This window comes from Dysidea avara, chromosome 7 (assembly GCF_963678975.1).
Source record: "Dysidea avara chromosome 7, odDysAvar1.4, whole genome shotgun sequence".
Lineage (NCBI taxonomy): Eukaryota > Metazoa > Porifera > Demospongiae > Dictyoceratida > Dysideidae > Dysidea > Dysidea avara.
The window spans coordinates 15014497-15040795 of NC_089278.1; the positions used below are offsets into that span (position 1 = coordinate 15014497).

The following is a 26299-nucleotide window of genomic DNA, read 5'->3' on the forward strand; positions in this document are numbered from 1 at the left end:
CGCCATACCATGTACATACTTCAGACCTATTGTGTAGATTTCACTACAATCAAGGACAGACGCACCATCTGTTCGTGTGGGTCGTTGTCAATCGTTTGCGGTTGGTGAAGCCATACGAAATCGAATCGTGTAGGCAGCAAGAATCTACAGTGTTTCGCCGTGAAGAAACGAATCAGAAAAGCGAGGGTAAAGTAAGTTACTGTGTGAGGGTAACATGTAGCTAATCAACGCATCAACGCATGACTTTGTAGATCAGTCACGTGATACTAATAAATTCAAAAACATAGTGATTGCAGTCTTGCTGATGGGGATGTGAGAGATGACAATGATATTTTTGTGTTCTGCTGGGAGCTTTATTACCCAGAAAACACCACATAAAGCTCCTGAGATGCCATACAATCTCACAATTAAATAAACAACTGTAGGAATGCATAGCTTGCTTACAAAATGTGTGATATATAGTTATCACCAGTTCATATATTGAGGGTGTTTGATTAGTCTATTATGCAGTTCACTTCCACACAAATTGGCCTAGTATATGCTTGAGTTCACACCTTGTAGATATTGTAAGGCGTTGATGAAACTGTTGATGATCCTAATAGGAAGTCTGTAAAGTGATCTGTTTGATGTGTTGGAATGTGATAGCTGACTATGTGTGCACCTGTAATGATACCACATCACCATCAGTGTTGGGACAGTTACTTTTTATAAGTAACTAGTTACATATTACATATTGCTTGCAACAGAACTATTTAGTTACAGTTACATATTACCCAAAAAATAAAGTAAATATAATAATGTTACACTTTGTGTCCACAGCCTTAAGCTGTCACATGTGCAACTACCACCTTATCATGTGACATGATTACATTGTTGGGCAGCAACGTTCAAATTTTGGTTATAAGTAAGAAGCTGGTGAATAAGCTTCATTCAGTAGGCTTCATTATTTCGTTGTGGCTAGGTGTTACACAGTGGATTACTAACGAGATTAGTAACTGTAGTAATAATATTATGTAATGTTAGACTCGTTACAGTAACTATATTACTTAGGTAACGCGTTACATTAGTAAGTAACGCGTTACATTAGTAAGTAACGCGTTACATTAGTAAGTAACGCGTTACATTAGTAAGTAAAGTAACTTGAGTTATATTACTTAGTTACCAAAAAAATAATAATATTATGTAAAGCGTTACTTATTTGCGTTACTCCCAACACTGATCACCATTGTGTTTATACCACAGCTGCTTTAATAGGCGTGCAATTATTGCTATACCATATCTGCTGCAGCTAGGTTTATATAGTTAACATATAAAGGTTCAAAGGAGAAACGCGGCAAAATCCGAATTAGTTCTGAAATAGCTGACTTCCAGAATTAATATTTTGTATAAATATATGCATGCATGCACACTTAGCTACCAAAAGGATATTTCTCTACCTAGTCATGTAACCCATGCTTGTACTGGACAGCACACAAGGGTTCCAAAGGGAAAATCCCTTGTCAGTAGCTCACATCTTTTCCAATATAGCTAGTGAAAGTAGCTATAATGCCATTCTGAATCTGGCTACTGACTTGAACTGTTGGCATATGCTTCCAAACCACAAAACAAAATTATGTGAAAGCAAACTGTATTGTTGAAATTATCTACCCATAGTGTACACTGATTATGAGGTAATATAGCCGAGTTTGGCCACCAGTAACCTATGTCATATATGTCATATCCTATGGTGTAATGTCATAGGAGATTGGTCATGCACAATCATCACTATGATGTATGATTACAATTAAGCATGATGAGAGAAAAGTAATGTGTGAGTGTGCATGTTGTGCTGGAGTGGCTGACATAGTTCTTTGCACACTAGAATACTTGTTATCAAACTGAGGTGTTGATGTTGAATTAATTTATATCTATCGTCCTTATACCATGCAGTACTGATCTTTGTTTGCTTTACGTATGGGAGTCATCAATTTGAGAAGTGCAGATAAATGTACAAGGTCCACTTATCCCATCTCACTTAGCTATGTCCAGTCCCAGGTTTTCTGTGTTGTCAATGTGACTATTGGATAATTTGATGTCATAATTGGTGTGGGTACAATAAAAATCCATAAAGTGATACATAGCTAGTTATACCTTCATTGGAAATTAAAGATTCGATTCTTGCATGTGTAAGATATCTTTACTGTAACCAAAAATAAAAGAAAAAATGAGGAAAATTTGTGGTTATAGTTTCTCCAGTCTATTTTCACTCTTTAAATAATTGTCATGAGTTGATTGTGTGATTTATAATGTATTTTACTATTGATATAGACATGAAGGTTCCGGTCCTATTTGGTTTGCTGCTGATGGTGCTTCATGACTGTAGCAGTTTAACAGCCAGAGAAAAAAGACAAGTTAATAGAGAAATTGAAAAACAAATCATGGCTCTGGAGGAAAAACTGATGGGAAGTGATACCTGCCCCATAAAATCTTGTGCATCAGGTGCGTTTAATTTTGTTTGGAAGTAAAATAAATAAATAAATATATGAGGAAATATAAGGGCTCACAACCTCTATCTCTGTCTCTTTCTATCTGTCTTTGTCTCTCTCACACATGCACACATGCATGCACACATATGTACTGCACCTATAGCTGTTTCGCTGTGTGGAGGCCATGAGTATTGAGAAAACTCTTTTGAGAGTTAACATAGCAGACTTGGCTAGATGCTTGTTGGGTACAGAACCCTTATCTCTTCTTCCTACATTTTATAGTAAGCTCCCCTACAATCAATACTGCAGGGAAAGAGCATCTACGTATATGTAAACAATATCCCAAGCTGCATATGATATTTCCATACTACTAGTTGATTTTTTGGGTGCAGAAATATGAACCACACAAAAGATACTGCTAATTGATTAAGCTGATTCAAATTGATTATTAGAAAAGTAAAAATTGGTAGCAGGTATTGCAGTAAAGACATTTCAAGTGCCGTATTTGAAATAGCTGCCGTAGCTCCTTTGATGCATGCTGAGACTGCATGTTACCCCAATGGGTCTGGGATTTTTTTTCTGCATTCTTCAACATTTCAGTTACATGTTTCAGACTCCCTGTATTCACAGGCTTTAGCCTTCTCACAGTTCCCTAGTGGGATAGCATTCACAGAAATGAATTCTGTGCATGAGCTTGCCCAAGTGCATGTGATTTTTTAGTATAGTATACATAGGCAATGTTTCAGTTCGTTTAAGTCAGATCGGCCATTAATTGAATCACTTGTACTTTTGGTCCATGCATCCTCACTAGATGGTGATTGTATATGTGATTATTACTATTGGGGCCACAAAGGCCTTGTTAACAAGTAACAATGACATGAAGCCATCTTTTCAACAAAAGCACAACTAACACCACCTCTTTCAAGAAACACAAACTTTGTGATTCACACACTTCACACATTAAGTCTTTATTGTGTGCATGGAGTAATCATATGTTAGCTACCTGTAAAAAATTGGGCTTGCTGCAATTTAAGTATATACCATCACTTACTTATGGAAAAGAAGTTCAGCATGTTTTTAATAAGTGTGGTTATTGTGATAGCAATATGTACGTAGTCAACAATTTGCCACATCATATGTAATATTGACACTACATATAAGCCAACATGCTGTTGTAGTGGCTGCATTATGGTTAACTGTTTGTTTTGCATGTACAGTTGATATAAACAGTGTTACTGGGAACAAACTCAGTAATTTCACAACATTCTATACTCATACTAGATATCTCTGCAAGTCACATCTTAGCTACATGGCCAGACCACTTTTTCTCCCTCATGGTGCCTCACACATGCCTCAGGCGATCATACGATGCCTATATTATCTGTAAGCTGTGCCTCTGGAAATGGGTCTGTATACTGGCAACTGACGTGCTTATCCTATGAGGCACTATGACAAAGAGATTGACTTATAAGTGGTCTGGCCATGTTAGACTAAATACCATGATTTGTAGACATATTTAAAGTGTAGCTATAAACACTGTGGATGTGGAACATATAAAATTCCTAAATGGTTGGGTCCCATAGTTCTCCAGGTCCCAGATCCTTGGTCCCAAGTTCACCATTTGTACCAACACCTGTATGGGTGGTGTTCTAGTCAAGTGCTGCGTAATACGCTAGTACTAGTTAAATATGATGCAGTTTATATATACATGTGAAGACTGTGCTAATTTTTCTTACATGTACAACTTCACTAGCTATATATGTTAACTATTATTAATATATAGCTTAACAATTTTTGCAGCATTTTACAAGAGCTGTCAAGAAGCTTTGGAAGGTGGAAATGTGTTCTCTACTCAGTACATGATTCAACCTGATGAAGGACCACCGTTTCTAGTCTATTGTGATATGGACCCAGCTAATGGAACTGGTTGGGTAGTATTCCAGAGGAGATTTGATGGATCTGTAGACTTCTATCGTAACTGGACGGACTATCAACAAGGATTCGGTGACATCCATGGTGAATTTTGGTTAGGACTTGATAAGATTCATCGGCTTACAAACGAAATGGAACCAAACAAGACCAGGCTCAGAGTTGAGCTGGAAAATTATGATGGCTCTAAAGCATTTGCTGACTATTCTGCATTTTCAGTTGGGCCGGAGGAAAGCAGCTATGAACTGTACGTGAGTAATGATAGCTATCCTGGTACCGCTGGTGACTCTATTCTCAAGCATCACAATATGATGAAATTCTCCACTCCAGATGTAGACAATGATCAGTGGAGTGTGATAAATTGTGCAGTTGTAAGCCATGGGGCCTGGTGGTACAACAGATGCCATGAGTCTAACCTTAATGGGAAGTTCTCTGCTACTCCCATGTACGGAACCAGCTATGTCCGTTGGTTTTCATGGAAACTAACCCAATCTTTAAAGGGTACTACCATGAAGTTGGCCTGACACTCTGTTGTTATATGTTGTAAATGAATATCCCGTAGGAAGATTTTATGTAACACACGCATCAGTGCAAACGTGTAAGATTCACGTGATCCAAGACATGCGCTACAGTATATAACACCAGACATAAACAAATTTCTGCATATTAATTTCGCGTTTGGTTGTTTGTTTCACTTTCGCGTGTTGATTCTTTGAATTAACGATCGATTGAGAGGTGGTGGAGGATATTTTTAGAGGGAAGAGAATGACTCGTAAGTTAGATCGCATGTGTACAACTGTGTATGTAGTTTCGTACTACTTAAGGTCATCATTCGCATATGCATGCGCCACCCTACCATGATAACACGTATTATTGTACTGCAGTTCAACAGCACAATATGTTATGTTTGTGTATCAAGCTGGCGTTTAAATGTTAACACCTCACTAGCTTGCTGTTCTTCTGTACTAGTGCATGCATGCCCGAAGCTGAGCAGTGTTGTAGGCAAAAAAAAGTGTTGTAGTGTAAAGCGTATATTTTATAAAACACTTATTTTTGAGGTTAGAGTGGCATGATTCTGGCGAGAACGCCTACAAAAAGTTTCTTTTATTAATTATACGTGGCCCGGGAAAAAAAAGAACATTGAAGGTGGACAGGATGTGATATTATGGTATCTTGTATCAGCTGTACAGTCACACCATAAAGGATCTATGGTCACACAATAACCGGTCATGCTAGCTAGGATATGTGCTGTCTGTGATTGTCTCACTGTTTACCTTTCTATGTGAGGGTCATATCTTAAATTAGTGAGGAAATGTATGGTGTAGGTTATAGTGTAGGTTATGGCGTAGGTTTAATCATCAATGAACATGCATGCTGTGTGTCAGTGCGACACAATTGGTAGGTGTTATACCATGATCTGTGACCATGATTCAAAGCAGTTCAAGATGGATTTTCAATTTTGACAATTGACTTTTGCTGAAAATTTGTCTTGACCATTGACCTGTAGCTGGTTCTGTATATCTTTTTCGCGTACAGCTTATTCAGCTACTTTGACCACTGTTGTCCGTTGTGTAAAAGTCAGCCTTGTTATTGACATTTTGCTTTGACCGACAGTTGCAGATCATAGTACAGTGGCTATTAGAGCGATGAACCTTGGTGATATGTGCCATTTACTGCTGTATTGTAGTAATAAAAACTTTATATATAAATTTTCTGAAATCGGTATTTTTAGTTGTGGGATTGTGCCATGAAAATGCTAATAGCAATTTTGGTAATAACTGTGCTAGTAGTTTTTGGAGCCAGTTTTGAGTGCTTTATATTATTTATGGCTAGGAAACAACTCTTCATGATGCAGAAACCATAGCTGTAGATTAAGTGTACATGTGTGTTTCCATAACTAGTGTATTTCTGTTGACAGAAATGTATATGATTTCTGAAGTGCTGAACTTAGGCAGAATATCATATAGATAGCCAAATATTTTATGACACAAATGGCTATTCTTACATCAGCTAGACGAATGTTTTTTACTATTCATCCAGCAATCATCTTAAGTAAGCATATTGATTCAGTCTGGTTGTATTGAAGGTAAGTATTTGGTGAATTCAAGGCAATGGCTTAGCACCTAGCTTACACTAAAACTTAACCTTCATCGCACAGCATGTTCTGTATTTGGGGGTCCTTGGCTGTAGTTTTTATTTATTTATTTATTTTGCTCAGTACCTTTTTTGTCCAAGTTTTATTTTTATTTGTGTGACTGCTATACAAATAGTCACAGCATTTATAAACCATGTAGCTTGATCCATTGCTTGGTCCAGTGTTCAAAACTGTGTGCACATATGCAGTATACCGCTTTTATATATTTGTGACAATTTTTTTGTGAAATGGTCTCCAATAGTATTGTTCTAGTGATACAGTATTGTTCCAATAGTATTGTTTTTTTGGTCAGTAATACTGTGATCACAGAAGTGATAGACATCTTACTACACTTGTGCACTCCTGAGTATGTGTGTAAATGATTGGAGTGATTGTTGAAAGACTGTTAAAAATCTTAGGAAATGTGCTGTGTTAGGTTGCCGTATAACTGGAAAGTTTGACGGGAGGAAGCTTTGGCAAATTTGCTACAATAGGATTTTGGGGAGAAAGGTTTGGTGTTAGTAGCTAATATTGGACAAATGATTTGGTGGATTTTATGAAACACTGCTCACTTGCCAACTTTCTGGCTATACGCTAGATTAGAAGACAGGTATATATACATTTGTAAACAAGCTGTACATGTGGTGGCTTATGGACAAGACATAATTTGGATGCTAGTGTGCCTGCTGATGTCAATATATAAAGTCTAGCAATGGCAGAAATCCAGAATCTTTACATGAGCTGATCAAGGGTATTATGTGGCTAGTAACTTCATGTGTGTCTGTCTGTCTGTCTCTCTTTACAGATGGTTTGACCTGTGTTACTGGTGCATTTCAGTTCTCTATACAAGTATATTTTTGCTAGACTTTACGAATAGAGGGGTGTGGGTCTTTTAGAGTGGTAGATGTGGTGGTTTTCATGATAAATGTTTAGGTTGTGGTAGACCAAATGGTTGTTGGACAGATGCATAATTACTTTCAAAGAGCAAGTGGCTATCTAGCAACAGTATATGATAAGAGAGCATGATCTCAACATCATGACAACAGATGCCACACCCTGGTATTGTCACGGTAACCTTTGTTGTGCTAGTTCTAAAAGCAGTTAACCTTATTTGGTAATTGATAAATTCCATTCCTCCTTTTAGTGGGTTTCTTAATTAACAAGTAACTTAAATGGTTTAATAGTATGCCTGTGGTCATTTCATTGTCATTGTATTGGTGTCTGGATAAAGCCATCATCGCTCATTAACCTGATCTATAGTGTAGGTTATCTCATCCTTTGTTGACCCACATCATCACCTGGTGTATAGGAAATTATCTAATTGCTGACTAGGTCAAGTCTATGGTGGTACATAGTACATATTATCTGACAAACAGTATTTATGTTAATAAGTAACATTCGCCTCTTCAGTGGAATAATGCATTCTGATATTTCATGTTACCTACTTTTGAGGCTTGTACTAATATCTTGAGTGGCCATATTAAAGAATTCTACATACAATTAGCTGTGTCACTGCCAGCAACGTGAGTGAATTCACTCAATTTCCACCTACATATGTAGTTAAATTGTTTAGTTAGAATATAGACACAACTTCATATTGGTCAGGATAGATTTAGAGATTTTGCTAGTAAGTTGTATAGGTTGGGTTTACATTTACAAAAAGAAGCATCTAGCAAAAGGTGGTTCAGTAAGCTGAGTAATTGGTTCAACCCTCGTTTTGAACATGGCTTTTCTTTTATTTTTAATAATGAGGAGTTAGTTATATATTTCTGGTCCTACTGACTTCCCAAATTGAACAGTGACCAAGCTTGTTTTTTTTTTCTTTCTTCATCTTTTGATGTGGTGTTTGACATGGCAGTACATGTATAAAAAATAGTTGATGTATAAAGTTGGTGCGTCTATACGAATGTCTACAAAGAATTATTTTACAAAACAAAACATTTTAATAGTATAAATATTATACACTTTAGACTATCATTGTATGGTGATTGCACAAATCATTCAGCAAAAAAATGACCAGGCAGGGAACCAGGAACTGTTTCATGTTTATTTAGTTTGCTAGACAAAAAAATGTTTTGTATCATTTTATATTATGTATTGGTGCTGTAGGAAGGAGCCTTGGTGATGAATTTTTAATCACCAGTTTTTTAATTGTGACTGGTTTGTTCCCATTGCTTACTTAGTAATGTTAACCTTATTGTATATTTTGTTGTTACAGACTATTCAGCTGTAGCTACACAGCCGATATGTGGTTATATGGGTCCTTGTAGACTCCACATCACTGGTACTGCCATCATTGTCCACCAACCACAAGGAGAAGAGCTCGCCACATGGTTGTACAATACAATACGTCAGTTCAATTCTGTTGATAATGTATTCTCATTTACGTCTGGACGACGGGGACCATTTGGTGTGGGTGATTACAGTTTTGAACTACCACAAAAGAAAGTTTCAGAAATTCAAAAGAAGATCTCTGGACACACTGGTGCAGTGTTTGCACATAATCATGCTAACAACAATTCAACGTTAACCTCCAGCATGATTGTCAGTCGTACATCAAAACCCTCTAGTGATGATAGCTCAAGGAGTCGCTCTGAAAGTGAAACTACACCTTTGCCTTCAGTCAGTTCTAACTTGTATCCACAAACTAATCCACCAAAGGCTGAGACTTACCAGAACACTGGAATAGGTCGAACTGCAGCTCCGCCTCTTCCTAGTAAGGATCCTGTTAATACAATATCTCCACAGAACAACACTAGTTTGTTATCAACTTCTCCTGCTGCAAAGATGGAGGCCTATTATGTTAATGCTATCAGGGGGTCACCCAGACCACTACCACGTAAAACTAAACCATCTTCCAACAACACACCAACCACTGAAGGTACCCCTGATTCTAGTAATACTCCACAGGCACCTAGTAATGTAGTTGATGGTAACGATGCCCATCCTTCTCCCACCTTACCACCAAAATATGCAGCTGTGAAGAAAACAAAGACCCCTGCTAGATCAAATCCTGGCCTGACAATTAATCCAGTTGGGGTTCAGAGCGATCTTGATCAAGATCCTATAGAGTATGGTGATATGGTGTGTTCTCCTAATGGTCCAAATAGTATCCCCAAATTGTTCTCTCCCCCAATCGGGAGCTCAGGTTATTCAGATGTTGATTATGATGTGATTAGAAGAAATCGTGAGATGGGAAAATTTTCAGATCCAGATGGAACTTATTCCGAGGTGAAAACTAAACCACTAGACACTTACAATGTATCTTCATCGCTACAAGCAAGGGGGGACACATATGACGTTCCTCGTGCAAGTGAAAAGAAATTTGAAGACATACCTGGTGTCTATGCAGATGAAAAAAAGCTATCACCTTCAAGTGATCTATACAATGTTCCACACTCTACTAAAAGTGTTTCACCTGACCTGTATGATGTACCGCCATCCAGAAAAGTTGTCAATAATGCACCACAGACCTATCATTCCCCATCACCACTGGATCTCACATATGACATACCATCAAAGCATGCACAGGTCTTTCCAGTGAGGCAGTTGAGTCATTCACCTGGTACTAGTCCAAGTGATCTGTATGATGTTCCCCAGTCCAATCAACCGATTGGGGGACATGAGATGTACGATATTGTTCCTAGTAGGAGGTCTATTAGTGTTAGCCCTCAGCCACCGCCATTGGCAATTCCTCAGGCAGGCACAAAGCTGGGCTATGAAAATATTGGCCCCAATGGAGAGATTCTAGGTGAAGTTGTGGCACAAAGGCTACGACAAGATCTGTTGCAGTCTTTGGGTACACTACCTGCAAACCTGACCCCACTACGTGACACCAAAAAGTGGTCACGTAGTTGTGAATTTCTTAATGATGTTGGCCAAGAAAAGAAGCAACACTCACAAGCAAATCCTAATCATAAAGGGCTTGTTTTAGTTGAAAGTCCTGTTTTCAATCGAGGCACCTTGCCACCATCTTCATGGCATAACCACAAGACATATCGCAGGCTCTCTGGAAGTCTTGGAGACATACCAGTGATTGAATGTGATGACAATGAAGCTTACGTGGTACTCAACAAAGCCACCACTTCTGATAAAAATCCTCCAACAGTTGCATCAAAGCCTCCGAAAACTGTTCCAAAACCTCCAATACCTGCTCCAAAGCCTCAGCATAACCACAAGTCATCAGAAGTAGTAGGACCAGCTGTGGATGATCTTGTGAATGATGTTGAATCAAATGACATGTATATTGCTATGAACCGTACATCATTAAATGCATCAGCTATTGAAGCATCAGCAACTATGCCACTGGGGTACATAAGGATGAACACTGCCAAGGATACAGTTTCTGTGAAGAAATCTAACAGCAGTTTTGAGCTGGGGCTTAAGAAAGAATTAAGTCCAACGAGCAGTGGAAATAAAAGAAACTCTGATCTTGTATGGCCAGCTAATTCACAATGGAGCTCACCACAAGAGCCACATAGAAAATTTTCCAGCAATAGTGAAGTTTCCACACCAAGCACTACCAGTGGTACCTCTAGTCCCACAACCACAGGTGAACATCCCATAGTTGTTGCCAAACCGTCAACTAAGTCTAAGAGAAGTATTTTATTAAAAGGTGTTGGAGCTCAAAGACAGCAAGAGAAAAGATCAGGTATCTATTAAATTAATGCTGTGTATTATTTAGAATGAATACCAGATGGTATTAAAGTTGCATGACTTCAAAGCCATATTGGTGTATCATGCACAACACCATTTTCTGTGATACTGTTGATCCTATCATATATCCTGCCACATGTTGTATGCTGCTAAGACTAGCATCCTTGTAACTATGACTTGATCTTTTTAGGGTCAGTCTCACCAGAAGGAAAATTAACAACTTTATCGGAGTCACCGCGTGAGAATTCTGGTAAGTTCACAAGTTCTTGTAGTATTTGAATGAAATGTGATACCTGTGTGTGTATTGTATGTTTCCATGACTGTTATTCATCATGCGATATTTGTTGCTTCTAGTTAGTTAACCAGCTAGTCCAGCCATATTAGTCTAAATGGCTTCATTAAACACTAGTCCAGAGAATGTAGACTTGCACTGTCAACAAATTATTAGAAGGTTTCTTAATTTTCTCCAGTGCTTGCACCAACTGTGAATGCTGATGGAACTCCTCGTCCTACCTATATCAATCTTCCTCAGGATGGTAAGGAAGAGGAGGAAGGCACTACTTACAACATTGAAAAGTTGAAAGCTGATCGACTTAAGAAGCATGCATATGATGAGATTGATGGTATGTGGTGGACAAACTTTTGTACACATGCAGTTCATGTTGTTGTGATGAGTTACATCACTGTGTGTTTACATTAGGCATTGACCTCTTATAGTTTGTTATTTTTTGAATCTCACTCCAGTGTCTCTTGTTCCTACTAAGTAGTAAGGGTGATCTTGTGTGTGTGTGTGTGTGTGTGTGTGTGTGTGTGTGTGTGTGTGTGTGTGTGTGTGTGTGTGTGTGTGTGTGTGTGTGTGTGTGTGTGTGTGTGTGTGTGTGTGTGTGTGTGTGTGTACCCATGTTAGATTGTGAACACAAAGCTTGTGAAGGCAGGAAACTTGTTAAACAAAAAATCACTTCTTTTTCAATAATGACGTGAAACTTTTAAACTGACGTGAAGAAACTGCCTCACAGAAAAGCTTACTGGTCAGACAAACATGCTTCCTGTGACTAGAACTTTTTATTGACAAACATGTAAACATGCTATAAAAGACAGGTTCTGACTAACTTTGAACAGGACAAGCTTAAGCTTCTTAGAATAGTAAAGCTTAAGTAAAATCAGTTGGTTCCTAAGTTCCAAGGTTTGGAACACTGTAAATTTCTATATTACTGACATATGAACTGCTTTGAAATAAAGTGGTGTTTCATCTCTTAGCACAACAAATTTCAGTTGTGCTATGAGTGAAACCACAAAACCAATTATTAACATGAGGGGGTAGTTGGAAAAGGCAGATATGGGTGGACACGGACATTTTAAAAATACACTTACATATATACAACAGTTAATTTTCATACCTAATGTTGTTCTGTACAGTAGTCTTCACTTCTAGGCCCAGACATGGTCTTCGCGTAGCGCTTATCCATTTATAAGTGCATGTGTGGAGGATTGGTTAGCACACTACAAGTATTATAGATGATGTACTGCTGTACAAGTGCTCATGCAGTTATGTAATTGTAGAGATCCACCCTAATTTACTGTTGTAGGCCAGATACAGGAGCTCTCAGCTTTTAGTATAAGGCGCAGGAGCTTATATCTACTAAGGTCCTCGCTTGTGAAGCTAAGTTGGAGCATGCCTGCTGAATCTCTGTGAATAGGCATTATATTTCTATAGCGTGTGTACAATAGTATAATTATGGTGTATGGTACTCTGTAGCATGCTAGCCTATCCTCCGCATGTGCGCTTATAAATAGATAAGCGCTACTTGAAGTCGATCTCTGTGTCTGGAAGTGAAGACTACTGCATAGTACAACGTTAGTTATGAAAAATAACTGTTATATAAGTGTCTTTTGAAATTGTCTGCTCTATTGCAAGAAAATGTTTTAGAGAGTTACAGTTTAGCTAAGTAGCCTATATGCTCCATAGTCTGTTTGCAAGTGTTGATAATTGGCGACTTAAACACTAGCTGTAGCTATCTTCTTCGTATAATACACTGTACGTGTTTATTATTATTGTTCTCTGCTGTCTATGTAAGTCATTTTGTTTTTCTAACCTGTAGGAAGTAACTTCAAAAAGAAATCAATGAAAAAACAGTCGAGTACTACTACTGCTACGACTCAACAAGGTGTGCATTAATTAGATTTATATCATGTGTAGCACTTTTTGCTATCTGTTAGTGGTATACCATATTTCAGGCAGAAATTGCAAAGGAAATTCTGAAACCATTAAAAAAAACTAAATTCCTTTCATGCTGTCCTATAACTGACATGTAGGTGTTCATTGAGTTTAGCAGTGTTAAAAATTTGTAGCGGCCTTGCTGCTAATTGAATAGAAATACCATATAACAGAAAATTCACTTCACCAGCTAGTTTTGATGAATAAACTGTTGCTGAAATTAAGAAATCTAAGCAGACACTTTTAAAGGCACTTACAGTACTGTTCAAATGCAACGTCGTCTCGTGAGGGTGCGATTTAAAAAGTTGCTAATTAAAGGGTGTGACAGCCATTTTGCACAAATGAAACAGGATGATGCTAGCAAGTGAAATGGGTGACACGCCCTTTTTGTGTTTCTTAATCGCTTGCACTCTCACGAGGTGACATTGCATTTGAGCGGTACATAACGTATGACGAAATAAAAGTAAATGACTTTGACTGATTCGTCAAAACTGTCAATTTTTCTTCTGTCATAATTTCATACAGTAACTATTGGCCAGCGTAAAGCTACTGCCGTGCACCCCTATATGTGCTTCCTGTCATAACTTCCTTATTAAGATGATTTATGATGAAGTTATTAAACATTCATACAACAAAAATTGCTTTTATCTTTTAAATTGTATACATATATACAACAAACTAAATTTGTTTATTAAGATTTTTCAGTTATTGGTTGGTGGCATACCATTGAGGCAGCCAAAATAATACATATATGTGACCGGATCTGCGAAAACCCGACATAATGGCGCATTTTTCAAATTCTTTATTATTGAATATTTGTGACAGGTTTTGCGAAAAGGTACCTTTTCCACACATTTGACATACCAGCAAACAAAATGATGTAACACTTGACTCCTTATACTGATTAACTTGCTCTTACTATCAAAATATAGCCAGATACTGTAGCTACATTCATTGAAAATTTCAAGCAATTATGTGCCATGATCAAAAAGCTATGAAGCTCTATAGTTCAAAAATGGGTCAAATTTTGTGTGTGAAAAAGGTACCTTTTCGTAAATCCAGTCACATTTATAATCTACTTAGCCAAGTGTAGTCTCTGGCCAAGTTTCAGTCCTATATGGCAACAACTTTTGGAGTTACAGCCCTACAAAGTAGTAACAACAGAAAGATCGATTTGTACAGCAAGTATTGGGAAAATAAATTACATGTGCTTACAAAAATGGCTGTAACTTACAAATACAATGCAGTACAGAGTTGCAACTTGCACCATTGTGTTTGCCATCAATAGGGGAGTCCATTACTGGGTAAGTTTTTTCTTCTATTACCATTCTTCACTGCATATAGAGTCGAAATCAGTGAAGAAAAATCGATCACGTAAGATCGTTTCGACGTGATGTAAACAAACGCCCATAACGTACGTATCCTTTAGTCTACTGCAACGAAACAAAGATTTTTGAACTCCTCTTGAGTAGGCGAATACGATGATATCCAGGTTTTTATCATAGGACCCTTCCTTCACAAAGAACAAAGTGTTTAAAACATTTACGATTTTTTTTTGATTACGCAAATATTTTACCCATTGCAAATCAATGGCTTATACTGAAAATTTAGGCTTGCGCCATTATGTCGGGTTTTCGCAGATCCGGTCACATATATAAAAACCAAGATAGCTGCTTTTGTAAAAATTAGGAAACTGAGTTAACTACTTAAAAAGATCAAGATATTCTAATAGAGCAGTCACCTACTTTTAGCAAGCAGTCAGGTTTGCCATGTTTTCTAATATTTTCTGGCTAAGTCCAATGTAGTTTCATTCTTCTTCTCTTGTCTCTTGTGTGAAATTGTATATTTTGAACTTAACCTGCTAGCTATATGTCTGGCAACATTTTAAACAGTACCGTACGGAGGGAAACTTTGGAGGAGGAAAAATTTGGCGTATCAAGCAAAATATTACTGTTGGCAAAATAAAATTTGGCGAATTGTTAGCAAAGCGCACGCCCTGTTTAATTAATTAAATTACTAATTGCTGTGTCTGAAGTGAGAACTGGGAGTGCCACGCCTGTTTGGTGCCTGGAGTCAGTTATCAACTAACAGTAGATCTACACCCTCTGGAATAGTGAATATTGTACTTATTACTATGGTAGGACTCGCTACTTGTCACGCCTGTTTCGAGGTGCATGAGGTTTGAGCTTGGGTTTGAGGATTATACCACGTTTACAGTAGCTGAGTAGCTAGCTACCTAGTGAGGGAGGCTTGGCTCTAGCATGATGCCCTTGGTCGAGTAGAAAATTGATTAGTTCGAGGCTTGGTTTGCTATTTTCTTCACCTGCAAAATATTTGGATGGGGAAAATTTGACGAATTCATGGTCATTTGCCAATTTTTAACGGCGCCAAAGTTTCCCTCCATACGGTAGTTTGATAATACCCAATTTTATGTAATACACAATAAGCATTCAGTACTGTACTATATTGATTCCTACACTCCATAGTTCTCTTTGACCCTAAGACTACAAAAAAAAATTATTTCATGATATTGTTTTGTAGACACGTCTCCTAATGGAACAAGCTCTCCAGCTACCAGCCATAAACCTACAAAATATGAAAACTGGAAGAAAGGTGAAGAAAAGTTTAACAAGAGATTTGAACCACTTAAAGATAGTGATTAACTGTAGAAATAAGAGTTTATTTTTTAAAACAAGTTTTATTTTGTACGTATGTTGAACGAATTCCACAAAATTAATTGCTACATGAGATTGCATACAATACTAATAGTGTCAGCTGATCCAGTCTTGCTCAAACTCCATACAATGGTTTACCTATGAGATTAGATAATCACATACAACACATCTACTGGATATAATTATACCAATGGTTTGTTCCACACGAGACACAACATCATCATTATCATAATCAGCATATGTAATACGCTCCAATTTTGCAGGTATCACACCTCCACACTTCACTGGGATCAAACAATTGTAGCGTGTCTCATCAACCTTATTGTAGGCATATTGCAACTCTGAGCAGTTATGATCATATGCTGCTGAGAACAGGATCATCACATATCGACTGTATTTGAATGCATTAATAATGTTTTTGTCAGAAACATGGCCAGCAACAAAATCAACTGGTGTTTGTACACGGTAGCCCTTCTCCACCAAGCCCTTCTTTAAAACTGTGTTGACATAATTTTCATTGTCTTGTGCATGTGATATGAACACATCATATTGATACAGGTCTGGAGAATCTGCCAACATCACAACTGAGATAATACAGTGCTATAATATAGTGGGAGTATATGTTAGTGTGAATAAAAAAATTATTATAGGTATTGATCAAGACACCAGTAGTGTGGCCAAAAAAGTTGATGCACAGTTGTATGTGCAGCCGCCATATTAAAAATACATATGTGACCAAATGACAACTTAATACTGTATGTACTGAGACATATGAACTATCATGATTCCTTCAGCCCTTGCATTTAAAATATGAGAATATACTAATCTACTCTATAATAAACTAAGGTACGGTGATTCATTCATAAAATGTACTCCTTGTAGCTGAGTGACAATTCTAGTAAATGTAATCAATTCATCAAAGTGTTTCCTGGTTATACACACACATCACAGATATATTACTCACATGGTGGTGGCGGTAACCTCAATATACTTGTCATTAAACGACTTCTCATCAACACTAACAGTATAATCATGGTGATTAGCAACAGCAAAAGAAAAAGTACACCCAATGGAACTCCAACCAGTACGCCAACATTGTCACTGTCACTGTCAATTTCACTGCTCTCCTCTATAGAGAACAAAAGAAGAATAGCTATTTGCATATTTAAAAATTTATTTTACATTACTAATTACTCTAACCTATATACAACCTATGAGCTCTATGTAACCAAAAACAAGTGGAGTTCAACTGTAGAAGCAGTTGACAAAATAGCTGTCAAAAGACAACTCATATCATGTTATTAATCACAATGGATGCCAAGAGCTGTTATAAAATTTTATGATCTTTGTTGTAAAGAGATTGATATCGAGAAATCAGCCAATTGGTCTGAAATGAAAGTCCATGCATGGGGAAGTTGCCCTCAGAATTCAACTAAGCAAACTAAAAATTTTCCTGTAGGGAAATGTTCCTAGACTCTCAAAATAAGTAGTACTGTAGAAATCTTATATCTCTCACTCACTAAATTTTCCTATAGCAATGCTATCTGTTATATGTTACCTGTTTCAAGTTCTGCAACTTCTAATGAAAATGTCACATTGTCTCCTACTTGGGTAGGCCTAACTGTAAATGCTGAACAGCTATACTGTCCTACGAACTGCTTATCAAATCTTTGAATTGTCAGATTACTCTGTACTGAACAATCATCCTGGTTGAAAGTGGAGTTGACAACAATGCCAAAATTCACCCCCTCATTGCTGCAATGATCATAGGAAGTATTGTTGAAGTAGAACCTGATGGTTGTTTCACTGTTAGTAGACCCCACACTACATGTAACAGTCACTGGGTCACCAACTGCTGCTATCACAACTGAAGGTCCAGTGTAATCAATTCTAGCTGATTGAAAGCTGCAAGCTACATCAAAATTATGCCATATACCACAGCAACAGCTGCTGAACTATAATTGCATTTGTAAAAGTGCATAAAGACTTACCAACAAGGTTTATAGTTGGGAAAGTAACACGAGTTGTTCCCAGAGGATTAGTGGCATAGCAACTATAACCTCCATTGTGAATTTCTTGTAACCTGGACAGAATACATTTACAATACTATTAAATTTAGTAGAGTTGTACCTATTGAATGTAAGTGTACAATTACTATTTGTGAAGACTACATCAGGGGGGATGGACAAGTTCACAGCCATAAAACTTGACCTATCAAATATGCTCCTTGTCCACTCACAAACTGGCGATGGATTGCCTATCACGTCCACTTCACAATTAAGAGTATGCTGTTCTCCGAAAACTGCTGTGGTGCCTTGGAGATGTCGGTTTACATTCCTTGGTTTATCTGTAAACAAACAACTACTCTAATACAACATATTGGTGGTGTGGAGTACTTACAGTACACACTGAAGTTGTAGCACACTGCACAACTTTGCGCTTCATTATCAAAACAACAAATTTTTGAATTATCTAGAGTGTAGTCAATATTATTCTCAATGGTATAGGAACTATTAGAATGAGGCACCAATATTGTGGAATTATAACAGTATGTATAATTGCCAGTTGTTGTTGATGAGGAGTTGATAGATGTGTTGGAATCACATGGCAAAGTCACTGGTGGATCACCTTCAGTCAGCTGTACATCCCTTGTAGGACAACTTCGAAATGAACACTGGAAGTTGGCTGCTAAAGCTAAAAAAAAAGATGTAGTTGTATTAGCATGCTGTGCAATAACATAAAAAGTACTAGGAATTTAAAGTTTGATTAGGGATCATAGGCATTAGAAGTAGTGAAGCAAGGGAGATTGCCTACACTGCAGATATACTAGCGGACACTTAATTCCTACTTCAGTTTATACCCATGACTGAATTAGGGATTAAATGTCCACTAGTATATCTACAGGTGTAAACGACCTCCCCGGCTTGTTTCCCTACTGCTGCATGAGCCCCAATCAAACTTCTAATTTTCCTTCTTTACTTTTTGTATTATAATTATGACTGGTGAACCAGCGCATACCACATCAAAAGAAAGACTGGTTGATGTTTATGTCTGAACACGAGCAATTACTGAAAAAGTGATTATGTAGTCTCGCATGGCCTGGGCCAGACTGCTTTCTTTCTCTTTTTCATTGGAAAAAGGCTACCCAATGACAAAGAGTAAACAAGACAGTTGATAAGACATTAAATGACATTCGAAGTTTTCTTTCTAACCTTTGTAAGGCTCTAGAGGATAAGGCAATGGTCCCAGCACCTCTTGGTGCTATGATTCAAGTTTGCAATGGGGATAACGAAGACAGCGGCATTGCATCCAAACTTGGGTACTATTCATCTGTTGTAAATGATCAAGTTGTATGAAATGTTAATTAAATCAGTGATCGAGACAGGAGAAGATGTAACCTTTTGATTCATCACCTTCGTAAACTTCCTTTTAGTCTTCTGTTCAGGAAAGGGAATTTGCTGATACTAAACAGATGAGGGATTAATAAAAGACAAGTCATCAGCTTCTGATGTTAATATTTGTAAAGTATTAAGGCTTGGCAAATTTAAGGAAATATTCCAAGATCTATATAGATGATGAAAGGACAAAATGAATTTGTTTAAATTGTGCTCCCAGACTTAGAAAATGATCCTACTTTTCAAAAGGTTTATTTATCCCCTGACTTGGCCTTGCAAGAAAGGAAGGAGAACAAGAAACTTTAAAACTCATAGGGAAAAGGGTGAAAAAGATATAATGATAAGATGTGGCTGTATTGTGAAGAGAAGATTTACAGGGAACCAGCAAACCACCTTGGATTAAAATCAGCTGCACGGTCAATTTAATTACTACAGAGACATTTTAAGTCATCAATTGCAAAGCAATTTTGCAGCCATTAGACTCTATGCTACTATTTCAGCTATGTCCAGTCCATTACACGGTGTTACAAAAGGACAATACAATAAATGCCTCTGCAATCAATCCAGTCATTAAGAAAAATATGGATGATTTCCATCACAAATATATAGGCTCTACCATGAATTGACACCTTGTACCATCAGTAAGAAGAAAGAAGCACAACAGTGTTAGTAAGTACTGCAGTATGCCAAAAGGAACCTGTCGGGCTGAAGCAAAATCTAACAGTGAAAATATAGCCGTAACCATTATCAAGTTATGCTTGTCTGAAGGTATCAGGCAGGTTGGCTGGCAGTTAGTCAATCAGTCAGAAAATATTTGTCCTTCAATCTGTAGCAACTTATCAGAAGCATTTTGGTAAAGACACTTTTGGAATACCACTAAGGTGCGATGAAGGCATATTGTGAGGCTGGTTTCTGGTCAATATTTCAAACCTCCAGTACTCCATTATCGCTAATATACAGTACATGGTACTGTATGATAAATGAACTATGGGCAGGAAGAAAGGTGTACAATTCAACATGGTGATTTTATTGATCTTCAGCTCAGAAAAAATCTTTCGAGCAACTGAGTTAAAAAGGAGCGGTTGTATGCAAACTTAGATAACAGTAATTATCAACTGCATGTGCCATCTATTAATGACTCTGATATGGCAAGTGTAGCAAGGGCGGATCCAAGGGGGGTGACACCAGATAGGGTATTTAAGTATATGGAGCAGGAAGTCTGGGAGGCACAGCCCCCCAGAAGCTAAAGCTATTTTATATGCTTCAGGACTAAAACTTTTGATGTAGAGTGTAAATCATATTACTTTCTAAGTGGACTACATTGATCAAGAGTCATAATTATAGGGATAAGCGACAGAAATGAGTAGTTCAGCTACTGTAGCTGTAGCTGTAGCTTTGTCATGGAGTGGCATACACAAGACCATCTTCATTTCATTTACAAAATATCCTTAGCAATGCCCATGGGTGGGATAGTGCTGTAGATGCTATTTTTCATACTCAACAACTATACTCAATAGTGTTATATGTGGTGACTGTTCTATTAGAGTATTTTATGACTGACTGCTCTATTAGAGCCTCTAGATCTTGTATAATGTTTTTTTTTTGGGGGGGGGGGGGCATAGGCGGCGGAAAGGGGGGGCTAGGGGCTGAAGTCTCCCTTGATCTGCTGAGGGGGGGCTTAGCCCCCCTCAGAAAGATATCACACGAAATTATCCTTCTTGGAGTGGGGCTGAAAACTGTGATCAAGATCAAGATACTCTAATAGAGCAGTCAATCTAATAAAGTAATCATAGTATTAGAGCAGTGTGTAGCGAGCTATGTAGGGATTTTATGTAGTTTATCAGTATAATTCGTAGCTGGTGAAGTGGGCAGCTATTGTCAGCTGGTTGTGACCCTTTTTTTTTTTTTGGTCTCACCTTACCAAACCAGAGACAATGTAGATCATTTCCATAAGTCTCCCAGTCCCCCTTCATATCGACTACTTCCTCCACCCCTGGGGGGGGCATGTCCCCTGCGTCTCCCTTGGATCCACCACTGTGTAGGTAATACAGAAGAATCTGTCCAAGCTGCATGGTCACCTTTGGGTCTTAATAGGTTACAAGTAGCTGTATTAAAGTAGCTGCTTAAGGCATATAAATTTCTCACTCAGGGGAAGGGAAATTAAGATTGTTTGTTTTAGAGTGGTGGCCAGGTGGCTGCTATGACAGGTTTGTTTCACTGTTTACAAGGACTTGGATCATGGTTTCCATCATTGTGAGTGTTAGGCATTTCCAAGATATCCTTTTGGATATCCTCTTATAGGACTACAAATATGTATTGTTCGTCTAATCAAAAAAAATAAATAAATAAACAGCCAAGCTGTAAAGGGGCTTTTCAAAAAGCTAATATGAAAAAGATGTGATATAAAGGTGGTGGCTAAGAAATGGCTGCAATGATATTTACACTAGCTTATTATCAGAAAGCCGCACCCTTCTTAAATTGGCTGTTTTTGGATTAGATATCATTTCTTTTTGTATTTGTATAGCTATGCTATCTTTTTTCTTACAAGAACTAGACTATACTTCAGAAATCAATTAAGTTTTGAATTATTTTACTTCATATTAGTTGCTAAACATTGTATGCATGTGATGCTCTATAAAGGGATCTCAAAACACACTTGGTACATGCATGTGTAGTTGGTTTTAATATTATAACTCATTGACTCATTGATATTAATACAGATTTCCTTTACATTACTGGAGGTTTGTATCTTGATAGTGTTACTTGACACATGCAAGAAATATCAACTAGTTTGCATAAGTGGTTTAGCCAGTAAGCACGACAACAAAATGCAGCGAGGCCGACTGCTCTATTAAAGTATCTTGATTGTACGACTTATGTATGTTTGGTATAGCTTGAGTATTTTTTTTTTAAATGTCTTGTACTCTAATAGAACGCATATTTTTTCTGAGCACGTCTAATACAATGCACATAGAATGTCCTAGAACAAACTAGAGTTTCCATGGATAGATCTATGAAATTATGTTCTGGTGTAGCAAATTACAATTTCCATTTATAAGGCAGAAATTAGCAACTGACAGCAGTGGCAAAGTGGTAAAGCTGTTCTATTAGAGTATCTTGATCATGCTTGTTTCACTTTTGGCTTTTGTTCCTTAGCTAATACTCTAAATACTTTCAAATCACAAACGTGTAATTTTGACAAATTGCAGTAACATTGAACCACTTTTACCAATCTGTGCACAAGTTGAAAGATAATACACTAATTATACACTAATTATATCCTCCGAATTTGAAAAGAATCCAATAAGGTTTGTGTGTATTGTGGCAATTTTTGTAAGTGGTGTAAAAAGAAAAATTAATGGAAGATGAAGAAAAATATGAAGAAAAACTACAAAGAAATTAAGACAAACTTTTATCTCAAAGACGGCAGGACTATTTGGTTCAAATTTCGTATCGAAGTTGTCCCACCCCAAGGAATGTTTCACAGAATTGTGGGCTATTTCAGCTTAGCTGTTACAGAGGTACGATTGCGTTTTCTTGGTTCCTGTAAAATACAGCCATATAAACTGGTTTTGGGGTTTGTTTTGCCTAGTTTCTTCTTATAATACTGTTACAGTGAAGACTTAGTATTTTATTGCAGACTTTATTTGACCATCTGTCGCTTACTTTTGTAAGAGTGCACATTTTTGAGGACTTCTATTAGGATACACATATTATGTTCTGTTATTTATGAAATTATGAACTACTACCAAGTAAATTTAAACTAAAATTTTCATTTATATGGTAAGAAATTAAATGAATAACAGTTCAGTGGTAAAAGGGTTGGGGAGTTAGATATGAGGTCCCTGTATAATGTAGACAATTTTTTCCATACCTTTTTTGCTACTGGGTGACTGTTCTACTAGAGCATTTTGACTCCCACAATTTAGGTTTTTTCCTTGTAACTCTGTATATAGATGTCACTGCAGTTTCTTTTAAACTACAAAAGGTTTGGTCTGTGATGGTAAGCCTACAGAGGAGGTACAACACGCACACGTGAGTGCATATGTTTTGTACAGGGAAGCTATTACATGGGGTTATCAACGAAAAATATGTGCCAATCGTTTTTTAAGAAGGGCTCTTGTGTGGACCCCTCTAACTACTGTCCCATTTCATTGACAAGAATTTGTTGCAAAATATTTGAACATATAAAATATAAATTATTGTCTTCATCGATAACTAATCATCTAAACACTTGCAATAGATAGAAAAGCATGGATTTCGAAAACACCGTTCCTGTGAACTCAACTTTTAGAGGCTGTAAATGATCTTACATCTAATCTTAATGCTAATATTCAAACAGATCTCCTCTTACTAGATTTCTCAAAAGCATTTGATACAGTATCTCATAATGTTTACTATCCAAATTATCCCACTACGGTATCAATGGTCAAATATTTAATTAGGATTAAAGATTTTCTGCTTGATAGGAAACAGTAAGTCATTTGGAAATGTGCACAGCTTGTCTTGTAGTGTGCTATCCGGTGTTCCCCAAGGCTCTGTTCTGGGTCCTCTCCTGTTCATAATGTACATTAATGACCCTATATCCTCCAAGATACGTTTGTATGCTGATGATGTAATAATTTACAGAGCTATCTTTCAAGTGAAGATGCTTCAATGTTGCAAAGAGACTTAAATAAACTAGTCAACTGGGCTGCAACCTGGCTTATGTCTCTCAACCTTAACAAATGCAAACACCTAGTCATAACTAACAAAAAGCAACCTTTATCAACTACGTACAAGATCAGGATTACCCCATTCACGAAGTTACCTCAGCAAAATACATAGGAGTTACCAAAATCTTTCATGGTCTAACATTATCATTTGTAAAGCAAATTCTATATTCAAGCTTTTTTACAAAGAAACCTTAGCCAGTGTTCACTTTGTGTCAAATCTTTAGCTTATTTTACATATGTTAGAGCGATATCTTGGTGTTGTTTGGTCACCATTCACACAATCTAATATAGACAAGATTGAAATGGTACAACCTAAGGCTGCTAGATTTGTTTTTAACGATATTCTAGCATAAATAACATGCTCAACCGCTTAAAATGGGAATCCCTTGAACACAGAAGAACAAAGTCCACCATTATCATGTTCTACAAAATCATCAACAATATTGTTTCAGCTGACTTTTCCAACCATCTTCATAGAAACTTTACCAGGACAAGAGGTCATCAAATGAGATTTATGGCTATTCCAGCTAAAAGAAACATCTACTATCACTCCTTCTTACCCATGCACAGCTATTCGACTATGGAACTCTCTGTCACAGGAAACAGTTAATTCTCCAAACTTATGTTCAATTATTAGCTTATTAAGTGTTCATAATATATATACTGAGGAGAGTATCCTACTCTCATATACCCCTGTAGAAGGGCGTATCGTGAAGTTATGATGTAACAACAAGATGTTGTGGTTTGTGATGTATGGGAAGTCATAAAAGTGCAAGAACTGTTAGCACCATTTCAAACTCGCGACACTCAGGATAGCAGTATTCGTGAATGGCTTAGCAAGAAACGCCTACAAAGCGGTCTTAATCCATGAAGGAACGATTGTAGTTCGGTGAGAAACGCTTAGAGCTGGAGAAAATTTGGTTGCTAACGATGTTGTTAGGCACGCGTTCAACCGATACCGTTTTCAACTAATGACATCATTAATTATACAAAGAAAAACGGGCGAACTCAGAAGTGCTACGTCATAACTTCACGATACGCCCTTCTACAGGGGTATATGAGAGTAGGATACTCTCCTCAGTATATATATTATGGTGTACGTTAACTTGATATGCATTACACTCATATTTGAGTCTTGTATAACAAAAAATTAAAAATTAAATGAAGAAAGAAGTTAGCACTTGTGCTACCTGAAATTGGTGACTTGCACCAGCCTCCACCACTTGTTAAATTAAAAAAAAAAATTATAGTGTGGTGTGGCACACCAGCTTTTTTGTCTGCTGATTTATGAATAGTGGTGCAGACATGGATGAGAAGCAATTACTGATCAGGATAGTTATTTTGCTAATTTTGGGAGTATTCATACTGTCATAGTACTGCTGCAGGAAAGTTTGGCAGGAGATCAGTTAGCAAGTGAATAGCATTTCGCCAAACTATAACTTGAGCCGCCAAATCACTAATCTGTATTAGCCACTAACAAATTAGTCAAACTTCTTGCCAAAAATCCTTTCAGAGGCAAATTCATCAATTTCCTCCTGCCAAACAATGGTTAACACTACCAAACTGACATTACTAGCATTCCAGTAGTAGTTATTATCCCATAAAAATACTGTTGAAATTATCTATGGGGTATAGCTACATAGCTAGGTATACTCATGCACCAAACTCTAGCTTGGTACAGTATACATTTGTATTGCATAAGGGGACATCGACCGCCCCCTTAATTCTTTCATCATGGGCACCAGAAATTCCACCACCCCTCCCCCCCTTACCCTATCGCCCACACAACACATGTAGATAACGGTCAATAAGCTTCACCTCTGTATAGTGGATGCGGTAGGTCACTGGAGGGCTCAACTCACATGTATTGGCTATACTGACGTGCGTATATGTGCCTGCTCACCTGTAAAGAAGCCAAATGAGATCAAGATGAATAATGACCCAACCTGTCGTGAAATCATCATGTCGTGTCACTACTAGAAGTTGACGGACCGCCTAATAGCATAGATTATGTAAGGAATATATAATCTATGCTAATAGTAAGAATTAGTTATAACGAACTGCTTAGAACGTGACTACATCAGTCCTCAGTACGGCTATTTCAGCGGGGGCGCG

The 26299-nt window shown here is 37.4% G+C and overlaps 3 protein-coding genes across 4 annotated transcripts; 2 read left to right on the forward strand and 1 right to left on the reverse strand.

Moving 5' to 3' along the window:
* The first annotated feature begins 61 nt into the window (after nucleotides 1-61).
* LOC136260057 (ficolin-2-like) lies at nucleotides 62-5050 on the forward strand. The gene is made up of 3 exons (XM_066053662.1): nucleotides 62-191; nucleotides 2308-2478; nucleotides 4266-5050. The coding sequence occupies exons 2-3, from the start codon at nucleotides 2310-2312 to the stop codon at nucleotides 4916-4918; spliced, it is 822 nt and encodes a 273-aa protein (XP_065909734.1). The 5' UTR covers nucleotides 62-191; nucleotides 2308-2309; the 3' UTR covers nucleotides 4919-5050.
* On the forward strand, nucleotides 5036-16147 carry LOC136260055 (mucin-17-like). Its single transcript, XM_066053659.1, has 6 exons — nucleotides 5036-5166; nucleotides 8747-11179; nucleotides 11375-11434; nucleotides 11655-11807; nucleotides 13284-13349; nucleotides 15941-16147. The coding sequence occupies exons 1-6, from the start codon at nucleotides 5160-5162 to the stop codon at nucleotides 16060-16062; spliced, it is 2841 nt and encodes a 946-aa protein (XP_065909731.1). The 5' UTR covers nucleotides 5036-5159; the 3' UTR covers nucleotides 16063-16147.
* Nucleotides 16110-26299, reverse strand: LOC136260056 (uncharacterized). 2 transcript variants are annotated; one of them, XM_066053661.1, is made up of 9 exons: nucleotides 26246-26298; nucleotides 26088-26179; nucleotides 18475-18768; nucleotides 18205-18421; nucleotides 18066-18157; nucleotides 17633-17986; nucleotides 17039-17203; nucleotides 16263-16643; nucleotides 16110-16212 (listed from the first exon to the last, which is right to left on the reverse strand). In XM_066053661.1, the coding sequence occupies exons 2-9, from the start codon at nucleotides 26146-26148 to the stop codon at nucleotides 16190-16192; spliced, it is 1587 nt and encodes a 528-aa protein (XP_065909733.1). In that variant the 5' UTR covers nucleotides 26149-26179; nucleotides 26246-26298; the 3' UTR covers nucleotides 16110-16189. The 2 variants fall into 2 exon arrangements, with proteins under 2 accessions (XP_065909733.1, XP_065909732.1); XM_066053660.1 differs by having other exon boundaries at nucleotides 26088-26299.

Bases quoted from the DNA above. Each gene is read 5' to 3' on its own strand.
- LOC136260055 (XM_066053659.1), top strand. The intron at 11,180-11,374 runs GTATCTATTAAA...TGATCTTTTTAG, and splicing joins ACAGCAAGAGAAAAGATCAG to GGTCAGTCTCACCAGAAGGA. The intron at 13,350-15,940 runs GTGTGCATTAAT...ATTGTTTTGTAG, and splicing joins TACTGCTACGACTCAACAAG to ACACGTCTCCTAATGGAACA.
- LOC136260057 (XM_066053662.1), top strand. From the start codon at position 2,310: ATGAAGGTTCCGGTCCTATTTGGTTTGCTGCTGATGGTGCTTCATGAC. The intron at 2,479-4,265 runs GTGCGTTTAATT...CAATTTTTGCAG, and splicing joins CATAAAATCTTGTGCATCAG to CATTTTACAAGAGCTGTCAA.
- LOC136260056 (XM_066053660.1), bottom strand. From the start codon at position 26,148: ATGATGATTTCACGACAGGTTGGGTCATTATTCATCTTGATCTCATTT. The intron at 18,769-26,087 runs GTGAGCAGGCAC...CTTTTTTTTTAG, and splicing joins CTCATTTGGCTTCTTTACAG to CTTTAGCAGCCAACTTCCAG. The intron at 16,644-17,038 runs GTGAGTAATATA...TGATGTTGGCAG, and splicing joins GAGGTTACCGCCACCACCAT to ATTCTCCAGACCTGTATCAA.